This window comes from Scophthalmus maximus, chromosome 14, assembly GCF_022379125.1.
Source record: "Scophthalmus maximus strain ysfricsl-2021 chromosome 14, ASM2237912v1, whole genome shotgun sequence".
NCBI lineage: Eukaryota > Metazoa > Chordata > Actinopteri > Pleuronectiformes > Scophthalmidae > Scophthalmus > Scophthalmus maximus.
Genome location: NC_061528.1, coordinates 15,264,606 through 15,275,387, shown reverse-complemented (window position 1 = coordinate 15,275,387; position 10,782 = coordinate 15,264,606). Strand labels below are relative to the sequence as shown.

The 10,782-nt window shown below is 44.8% G+C and overlaps 1 protein-coding gene across 1 annotated transcript; it reads right to left on the bottom strand.

Moving 5' to 3' along the window:
* Positions 1-5,193: 5,193 nt before the first annotated feature.
* LOC118282525 (histamine N-methyltransferase A) lies at positions 5,194-9,511 on the bottom strand. Its single transcript, XM_035603688.1, has 7 exons — positions 9,372-9,511; positions 9,080-9,222; positions 8,318-8,370; positions 8,000-8,107; positions 7,340-7,470; positions 5,992-6,085; positions 5,194-5,734 (listed from the first exon to the last, which is right to left on the bottom strand). The coding sequence occupies exons 2-7, from the start codon at positions 9,211-9,213 to the stop codon at positions 5,382-5,384; spliced, it is 873 nt and encodes a 290-aa protein (XP_035459581.1). The 5' UTR covers positions 9,214-9,222; positions 9,372-9,511; the 3' UTR covers positions 5,194-5,381.
* Positions 9,512-10,782: the final 1,271 nt, after the last annotated feature.

The following is a 10,782-nucleotide window of genomic DNA, read 5'->3' as shown; positions in this document are numbered from 1 at the left end:
CATTACTCTGCTTTTTATTGGGGTGTGAAGAAGGGGGACATTCTCCCAGCGATGAATAATGTCTCTCTCGCATGGAGTCAAGGTAAAACACACTCACACAGCGGTGACGCGCTCCACTGCATGTACATGGATCATTTAAAATGAGATCAATTCAGCTGAAAGATTACAGCTGGTCGCCATAATGGTTTCATCGGACGGCCATCAATACCCGCATTGATTTGCTGGTGGGATCGAAGCTGGGTGGTGGGGGGGTGGGGGAGGGAATAAAATGCTGCACACACACAAATATCTGAGCGGAGCTGCAACAAATGTGACAAGGTGCAGAGTGACATCTGTTAATCCATCATGAGATTCTTCCCACTGCTGCTGTGCAGGTTCACGTGCACGGAAACCAAACTTTAAAACCCGATGTGATAATATCAGACACATGCATGGATTCATAACTAGTTATTGCATGATTCTGTGTGCTAACAAATCAGCCACCGTGTCTCTGTATTCATTCAATTGTTGATTTAGGCTGTATTGGTTTCTAACTATCAAAAACGGGCGTGCACAGAACAAAATGGGATACCTTTGTATTTGCAACATTTGTGGTGCTGGTGTCCATGAACACACTTTTTTTAGAGTTACCAGGAAACTCCTCAAACCGCCCCCATAGAAGTGGGCCAGCTGCTCCCCCAGCTCCGAAATGAGAACAAAAAAAATACTCTCATCCACCTGCACAGTGATATATCAAGTTAAACAACCGTCTTTATTATGTCTGGGGCCCCACCAGGGTTGCAACCACCTTCTCCTTCTTTTTTAATGGATGGAAAACAGAACCGTTCCACCGTTAAGCAGACCATTTCATTAGACTGGGTTTGGCGAGGCGAAATACAATGCGAGGCCCCCCGATCGTGAGCTATTGAGGCAGAGGGGTCGCTCCGGGGACCCGCACTTTAAACAGAGCTCCTGAAAAAGTTTCCAACTTCATTTCCTGCGCACAATCAAGCTCGCACCCACGGGAGGGAGGGGGTATTTAAGAGACAATGAATAGATGTGAGCCAGAAACGGCATTTAATAAAATCCGAAGATACAAGTTGATTAATGCGCTGAAGAAGAATAAAGCCGCGGCGGATCCACAGGGAAACGTAAAGTCTTATTTTCCTTTTTCTTTTTTTTTTTTCCATGACAGGGATTAAGTACAAAAATCCCTGTTACTGGTGCCAACCTCTGGCAGGATTGCTCTGTCACGATCAGCCCTAATGCAAGTCTTGTTTCTGGGCCCTAACAGCCGAGCAGCAAAGACATCACCCTCAACAATAACAGCAATAAAAAATGGAGCTAAGATCACTGGCAGGGCACAACTGATCTCCACAGGTACACTGAAGTCACTGATGGCGAGCATGGCAATATTCACTGTCTTTAATTTGGCCATTTCAAGCAAGGACCGAATCACTTCTTAGCGTCTACAGGTCTCCGTTCTACTCTTTGCAGCAGCATCACCAAACCCATGAATATCATTTCTATTTTCCAGTGAATCCCTCACATCGCCAGTGTGTGTGTGTGTGTGTGGGCGCGCACGTGTGTGTGTGTGTTAATGTATAGGAATCTGAAACAAAAACTTAATAAGCAAAACATTACATAAGGCTTCCATGTTAGTTTTTTTCTTGCACATCTCACAACAGTGAATTATAAGCACCCCCTCAGACACTGCGCCGTGCGAGGGGGAACCGGGCTGTTTGGTGAGGGGTTTCCGTCACGGGGCGTAATTAAGGAGGATCTCCCCCTCGGGAACTCTCGCGGGGTTGACAAAGAGAGCCAGTGACAGTGACTCTTTGTTATCGAATGAGCAAATATGGGCTTAAAAGCGGATGGCTCAGAGTCAACATCGAGTTGTTTCTCAAAATTGTTATCGCTGTTTGTCAGGCGCGCACCAAAATTCTTCTGAAGTAGCAGTATTTTTTCCCACTTCAACTTTTACCCCTTCGACGGGAGAAGTTTCACAGTTGCAGCGCGGAACATTAAAAAAACCTAATAAAATATATAATGAATGAATTCACTAAATATGTTGCCTTATCTGTAATTGATCGAGAAACCGTATGAACGGGTGGGGGGGGGGTCAGTTAATGGCGTCGTCGGCATCGCAGGAGAAAGATGGCGCCGGTGTTTATCTGTGGCTATATCCTCCATATTCACAACCCCACTGGAACAATCGTGAGGATCAGGATCCTATGAGGCCCCTGGATCACCAGATTAACGAGACCGACAAAGGTAAAGTTGATTGGAGCAGAGTCACCTCGGAATCGCATCGGATCGACTTAAACCGGCGACTCTCCGCGGCACGAATCAACCTCTGTGAGGCGAGAAATGACTCCATTCTGAAACTTGTTTTGCGCTGATTTAATTGACGTCAGCCAAAAATGGTTACAAAAAGGCAGAGCAAAATCCTCCATCGTCAGTGGAACTGTGACATTCCTCTGGACTGTGGACAGCTGTACTCAGCAGCTGCTAAACAGGACTAATCCTCCAGGACGAAGTATGCTGCGGAGGCCAGCCATTCGCAGCGCCCGTATCAGAGCTATATTTCAAGGCCCCGGCCGCAGCCGCAGCCCATTAGAGTGTGTGCGTGTGATGTATTTCAGGGGCCAGTCTATGTCCTGCTCCGGTCTCAGAGAGGTCTAAAACACTGACATGAGGGCCGATGGAGGACGCCTCTGGCCCGACACAAAGGGGACCAGGAGAGTAGAGCTGTATTAAAGAAGATAGACATCTGAAGAGTCAGTTATGGCCAAACTGTAAATATCCACCTTAGGGAAAAAAAGAAAAAAATTATGCCATCACTGGTTTGTCTTTAAACACAAGTGGGAGGGGCGGCGGTATGATAAATGTGCAGGCGGAAGCCAGGATTAGGTGTAACTCCCTGTATGTTCTCATCAATTGACATTTTTTTGTCTGGTCATTTTTAATAAGCTCCTGAAACTATTAGCAGAAAGATCTTGTAACACAATTATGAATTTACTGTTGCAGGTCTATACACAGGAAAATACATTTTTATATGGCCTGTCAGAAGACATCAGTGTGAAAACACTACCAATGAAGCCATCTTCATCAAATAGTAATTTGTGAAATTAAAAATTGTTTACATGAAGAAATACTGTTTTGTGCAACTTGTCAATAATATGTCCTGCTTTAGCTTTGGTTTCAAGTGGTGTATGTATTATTTTTCCTTTTGATATCAATCCATTTATTCTAGGATAGGTCAAGTGTCTTCTCTGTGTTGGGCCTCAGCACTAAAAGGCAACAAATAGACACAAGACATTTGAAGCTTGCTGCACCCAAATAAGTCACCACATCAGAGAGAGAGAAACCACCATGGCATGCCCAGATGAAGACCTGACAATTATATTCAAACTTTGAACACATGGCCTCTTTGCTTATTACAATAAAGATGTGCTAAAGGTGAACTGATGAGCGCCTGAGAGCCAGAGGCTGGAAGTTCAGCTCTGATAGCTGCATGGCCGGATGGACTGAAGCAAGCTTTTCTGAAAGAAAGCACTCACCTGGAGGCTTCTCACACAACTAAGTCGAAATTATTGGCGAAGCCGCAGCGTCTGACCTGTAATGCGGCAAGGAAGTATTTATGGATCCAGTACTGTCCCGCCCGCCTGCACAATATCATACGGCTGAGAGTCATAGGGGAAATGTAAACACAGGTACATCAGACACTCGGGAGAGCCACTGATAGTAAATAAAAAACATATCCAGCTAACAATTGAACAATATCCAGCTGTTCACCGATCCTATGATCTAATCAATCAACCGGGCAAACAACGTGATCCGTTAACATTTACTCGCCCATTCATCTTGCCGAGAACGCCTTCTTTGATAAGCCACCAACTGGCGTGTGGAGTAAATAGTTCTTGATGAGCATTAGCGGCGAACAACGTCTTGGGGTTGATTATCTCGGTGACTAATGCTCTTGTCACTCCGCGGCAGGAGAGGGGCCCAGCGAGGGGCCCCCGGTAATGGAGCCTGAGCAGGTGCTGGGAGCCCACTGACATCAGGGGTGGGTGGGGGGTGGGGGGGGGGGGGTGTACTGACAAGAATTTCTGATGAATTTCAATTACTGGCCTATTAAAGCTAATGAGGTAAATGAGCAGCCAGGATACATTTGCGAGATAGCTGGAGACGCGGGACCCCGGCGGTTGGACGTGACTCCGCGCTCATGCAGCCGCAACATGGTGCAACTGTGGAAGTGCCTCCGCACCGGCCTGCTGAGTGGGAACGTGCAGTTGCTTTCCACACATTAGACATGCTGTTTTCTGGCTTATGTTTGATAAAAGTTGGTGTTCTTTACTCTTTGGCTGTACTTTTACATGGCGGTGTGAGGTCAGTGTGCCATCTGCTGGAGTCACTGCAGCCGAGCAGTGTGTAGTATGCAGATGTGTAGTGCCATCTGCTGGCTCTGCAGTGAACAGCATCATGGGCGAGAGAAATCAGCTCCTTTAATTACTAACCAAGGTCTAATAATAATACATAACAGCTATGAAGGTTTGATTTGTGACATTTGAATTAAATATTTACCTACTTTTTATGCAACTACAGTGGGTTTAGTTGCGATACAAATATTGGAACGCATCATCATGAGAGGGTGGATGAAGTTTTTTTTATATATACTTTAATACATTTTCATTCTGTTTCTTGATGTTAATCCTTCACCAGCTTCTGCTCCTGCTTTAGACATGGACATGGGATAGACATGGGATGAAATAATAATAATTAATAACAATGATATTATACATTTTGTTCATATAGGGCTTTTAACAATGCTCAAAGACACTTTACGCACGTTCTAATCAGAGGAAAGCAAATATAATCAATGAACTAGAAATATAAAATACACGTCACACATTAAAAGCAGTTCTGAATATGTTTAGAAGGTTAACTTTTAAAATGCAGGTCCATGCACCTCCACTGGCTGGAGATTGATTGGTTAAAGTTTTTAGTTTACATTTTAAGCATTATTATAGTGCATTTGCCCTGTGTAATTAGTTTGCTCTTGCTGATAGACGTGTCCAGATGGACAGGATACCTGTTATCCCGTGTTACACAGTTGTTCTGATTTGCCCCTGTCCCACGACCAAGCTTCTAGAATTCAGAAGTTCAAAAATATGATTCGTCTGAATGTACGAAAGAACAGTAAAACTCAAATAATGGAAAAACTGTTATATAGCATTTATTGAGAGACAGTCTTACAGAAATGTGACTGACTTGCTTTTAAGAGTTTTGGCTGAAGTAACTGAAAACTACCACACGCTGTAAATCTTCATATATACGGGTCATGTGATCAAATGTCAGGGTTAACTGAAGGCCGCAGGAGAGACGAGAGGAGGGCGCACTCAGGCATGAACCAGTATGCAGCTCAAACTGCTGTCGAAGAACAACCTGCCACCTTTGTCAGCGCAGCACTTGTTTCTGAGGAGGTCCAACACGCCTGCTCGGATCTCCGGGGTGAAGGACTGGTAGAAGTGATCTTTGGCTGTCATGAAGCTCAGCATGCACTCTCCGGTGGCGCTGCTCGGATCGAAGCACTCGGTGATGTCAAAGGTGTTGTGGATGGTGTGCTCCTCGTACTTCAGGCCCAGGCTCTTCACGCTGGCGACCACCTCCCCCGACGAGCAGTACTCGGTGATGGCGTCGACGCAGAGCTCCTTCTTGTAAGTCTTCCACAGGGTGTCCCAGCCAGCGTTGGCTGGATAGAATGAGATTAAATACGATAGAGTAATTCCAGATAACTCTTTTTTTGTTTAGTTAAAATGAACTTGGTGAATGAAGTCAAATTCAAGATTGAACTATATCTTTGCTCTTCAGTAGGGATCATGTTAAGAGGAAGAGGAGCAGAAAAGCAACAGAGCGTATAAGAAACGAGGTCAGAGGTTTCACAGCAGTGATATAAGAATCATAACTCCATCGTGTTGCACACGTTAGACAAAGCGAAGTAAAACCTACCTGCTTCAATGATGATCATAAGTCTGCCGTTGCTTTTCAGAAGGTTGTGGTAGAACTTGATGGTGTCAGTGAGGTTTTCCACATAATAGAGCATCTGTTCAGGACAGTTGTTGGGAACATTTATTCCAATTTTCAGATTGAAGACGGAACACATGCACGCACATGCTTTCCATATGTGTTCACCCACGTCCGGTTTGCTCAGAGCACTTGAATCATTGTACATGCTAAGATGTCCTCGGGCCTTGATTGTTGCAACTGTCTTTATTCATGCGTAAACACAAAAACCCTTGAAACGACCCCAGACTGATCAGAACTCTGCTCTGCTCGACTGTTAAAGAGGCTCAATCATATCACATCTATTTGAGCCTCTTTACACTGGCTTCTTCACGATTGGCCAGGGCCTTGTCTAGGTGGCCTGGCTCCTGATTATAGTTCAGACATTTTTATCCGCTAAACGAACCATTGCATAGTCTGAAATCCTTCTCACTGTTCCAAAGGCCAGGTTAAAAACTAAATGGGACAGGGCCTTTGCAGTCAGGGCCCCCAAGGGACCTGCCAGAGAAAAGCACACACTGCATACGGTGCTTTAACGTCTATTTTACTCTAAATGGGACCATCATTTACTAATTGGACATCATGCCGTATTGAAGAGCACATGAAACTAGAGGTTGAGACCATAAACTCCTCATGAAAATGTTTACTGACGTTATGAATCAAGTGAGAAGTAGAGCCAGAGACTTCTACAGAAACGGACCATGGATTCGCCCTCTGCTGGTCATTCAAGAGAATACAGGTTTCAGGCACTTCCGCATTGACCCGGGCGAGTACACCCATTTTTATATACGCTCTATCCTTGCATGTCATTTCGACCAGAAAGACTTTCCTGATTGTATCTCAGTTGTTTATTTTATCTTAATTACTTTAATAATTCAACTGTCATTTTATTGATTTGTTATCTTGCTCATTGTGAAGCAATTTGTCACTGTGTTTTAACATTTGATCATTATTAACATTATTATTCTTGTTATTGTTGTCGTTGGATGTACAACCGTTTGATACATTAATTGTAACATTGCAAACTTTGGCAGATGAGATTCTGCTCCCTACTGTGGGTTGATTCAAACAGCAGCAAAGGTCACAGTGGGGAACACCAAATAAACTGAACAGCTAACAAAAAGTGAGATAAGTGATATTCTGCAAACATTTAACAACCTCTCTTTCAGGGGGGGAAATCCAGGACAACGTGGAGAAAACATTTGGGTCAATAGACCAGAACAGTGAACCCACAGTCTTCTTGCCAATTACACAATTTGTAAACTGCATGTCTAAAAAGCAAAAGTCCTAATACCTGGATCATGTGTATGAAGTCAAATTTCTTCACGTCTCCCTTTGCTTCCACTTGCTTCTCATAGTCCCCGCTGTGCATGATATGCCAAGCAAATGAGATCTTCTGAAGGTCGGTGGTCTTTGCCACCAAAGCTGAAATTTGGAGATAAAGGGAACATAGTCAATAACATTGAGATGTATCGGAATATACATTAAAAAGCAATGAAATAAAAAAAGCAATAAAGGGCAGCGCCTTATTTAGAAAGCGGCTTCTGTTCAGCTGCTCTTTCATAAAGGCCGGATTGCCTGTGACTCTGCAGAGGACTTCTGAGGCACTGTTTGAGTGACCGTAGGGTTCTCGGTCACCTCCCCGACCGAGGATGTTCTGCCCCAGTTACCGAGTTCGGTCCAACAATCGACTCAGAGAGGGGGGGAGACCTGGTGGTCCATTTAAAACGCCATCGTCAGCATGATGACGTGGTAGAAGTTCATCAGATGAAATCTTTTTTCACTCCTTTTAATACGTTCACCAGGCAGTGTAAACATACCCTTACAGCGGATGCAGGGGTTTCAAGCAGAATTCACGATCATACCTGACCTGAGGCTTCAAAAGGCATTTCATTACACGGTCGAATCTTCTACTAAGGAAGAAAACGCAGAGTGAGTTTTGAATTGTTGACACCTTTGAAGTTGTCGGTGAGCTCAGAGCTGCCCTCCACGATGTCCGCAGTGATGGGAACAGCGGGGAACGTAGACCGCAGCAGAGAGAGCATCTGGACGTCCACCTCCCCTGGAATGAACCAGGAAGTTCACTGAAAACGGAAATCTCAAGGCCCAACACGTATTTGAACACTGCAAACATTTCTGAAAGGACCGCGCAGCTGATTAAAGGTCGACTCACACGTTTAACTCATGGCATGCTGTGCAGCAATCGGCGTAATGCGTTCACCTCTCGCAAAAGTGACACGACAATTGCCGGCTGTTGTATTTCACCACATACCTCCACCACTTCCAACGCCGAGAACGTCCAGGCCACTTTTAGCCGCTCCAATCCTACAGTGACACGTGACAGAATGAAAAGCGAATGAACGAATGGGAAGTAGGAGAGATCAGAATTGAAATGAATTTCTTTTGAATTGCCCGATTAGCACGATGCCTGTGTGCTTGCGTCTGTGTGTTGTATGTTGTTGATTAATACCTATATTTTTTTGTGTCACCTTTCCAAGAATATATTTCCTCTTACTTGTATTTGGGTGTGAAATTTGATAACACTTGAAGTTGTATTTCTATGTGCTTTTACAATTGACGTAAAATTGAACACGAGCAAACACTAAAAAGCTAAAATATATCATGCAAAAATGTTTTGAAAATTGCACTGTGCTGTCTGGCCACGCCACCCCCTCTGCACTGTATGACAGGCTTGTCGAGATGTGGGAAATGGGCACAAGCCCCATTAAAACAAGAGAAACTTTTGACCAGTGGAAACGGCATCACGAGTGTGCACCATCAGCTTTGTGCCTGCGTGAAAAACCACTGGTAATTCCATCTCCCTTTAACGAAAGACAACATTTTGAGAGGAGCAATTAGCCGAGGCCTCGGTCAGGCAGCGACACAATCCCACTCCTTTCGAAAAGCACAGAAAGACAGAGAGAGGGCACTCGTGACCTCTCTGCTGCGTCGCGGTGCGCAGTCTAAAAGGAAGGAGGGAGAAGATGATTTAAGAAGCGAGCGAAGTGTTACACTCCAGCCTCCCTCCGTGCACCTTTTAAATTCTCCCGGCAGGAGGCGGCGGACACTCTGCAGAACGGCCTCGTGCTCTCCGGACTGCTCCAGGAAGAACTGGAACCTCTGGACTGCGCTGCCCTCGTAGCAGGTCTGCTTCGCTCCTGCAGCCATGGCTGATCCCTGCAAGGCATTACACAGAGGGGTTAGACGCTCAGTGAAGGGCATGAAGTCGAACCACAGTTTCTAAAGCTACATCCCCAAAAATGGACAATGCACTACTAAAGATGACACTGAGATTGTTTAAATCGGCACCAATTGTACAATGTTACCTTGAATATGCCGAGGCCACAGAGTCGATTGCTCTCCCACTCTCTTTTAAGGCGCAGTCACAATCCTGTCCCCACCCACGGGTCGGCTGGCGGCCTCCCCCCGCGCGCTTCTATTGCGAAACCCCTGAGAGATTGAACTTTGCCTGATGCGGTCGCAGTCGTATCATCGTTCCTCTTTTACAGACTTGGAAGTATTGAAACGGACAAAATGTTTCATTGTTCACCGTATTATCTATCATACAAGTCAAAAATAAAACATAGGATTTTCTCGTTATTCAGGCAGAAGGTGACACTAAAGTCATTCCTTTTTTTTGTTTTCTTTCAATAAAGACATGGAATTGAAAAAGCACTTGAGGCCATCGGAGTATTTTTTTTTCAAATGTCTTCTTTTCGCCCTTGAACACCTAACGCAAATTGCTTTAGATTAAAAAACTCGCTTGGATGTCACAAAACCAAAGACCAAATTGCCGGACCAATGCATAACTTTCAGCCCTCTGGGCAAATCTGTGGAGCCCACCCTTCATTTAAGGTGGCCGAGGGACCTATCGATCGCAGGGGTCCGTCGAAGGCCGAGGGAACGCTGCCCTGACATTGGACGGCCCCCAAGGTGCGGCGCTATCGACAATTTGATTTCTCAAATTGCCATGGTTACATGCTTGTCATTGTCCTATTGATCGGCGGCTGGACATGATGATAGGTCTTAATAAGAGCCTGTCAGGGGCCGACACCCATAAGGAAAAGAGGAAGAAAACAGAGCAGCAAAGGATTGAGCTGTGAACTGTCTGTCAGTATAAGTTTGATTTTGTTTCTGAGATATTACTACCACCTGAGTGCCAACTGCCTTTACTCACTCCTTACAACATGAATGAGGCACAGTGGTCCCTCCCTCCCCCATATAGGAAGCAGACGGATCTGGGTGTCAGCTCCAGAGCTCGGTGCAGTCAAACACAAACTTAACAAAGAAACCCAATTCAATATATACTGATACACAGCCACAGATAAATCCATGTGATTGCAGCTATTGTGTTTCGTATATCTTTGTGCAGGTCATGCAGACATCCCACATCGAAGTCTATAAACAAGTGGTTGTAGTTTTTCCATAGTTTTTGAGTTTGTGTCTAGATGTGTCTATGCATGTATGTCGTGTATTTTAGTTTTTTTTTTAATGGCAGTGTTCAACAATATGGAAGTCATGTGATTTGTCCTGGATCTGTACCCTTCATATGAAGCCCCCCAACATTTTAAAAGTTCAAGTACTAATGCTGCCCTCAAGGTGGCGCCAACACTTCAGCCATATCAAGGACATTTGTTCTGGGCAGTAATGAACAAAAAGAGCAGCTGCTGCCATTGTGCCTATTTTGATCTAACCAATACATTGCATGTACTGTATCACTAGGTAAACACCACTGGT

Coding starts and splice junctions, on each gene's coding strand:
- LOC118282525 (XM_035603688.1), bottom strand. CDS start 9,213: ATGGCTGCAGGAGCGAAGCAGACCTGCTACGAGGGCAGCGCAGTCCAG. Junction 7,471..7,999: donor GCTCACCGACAACTTCAAAG/GTGTCAACAATT, acceptor TCCAAATTTCAG/CTTTGGTGGCAAAGACCACC. Junction 5,735..5,991: donor TATGATCATCATTGAAGCAG/GTAGGTTTTACT, acceptor CATTCTATCCAG/CCAACGCTGGCTGGGACACC.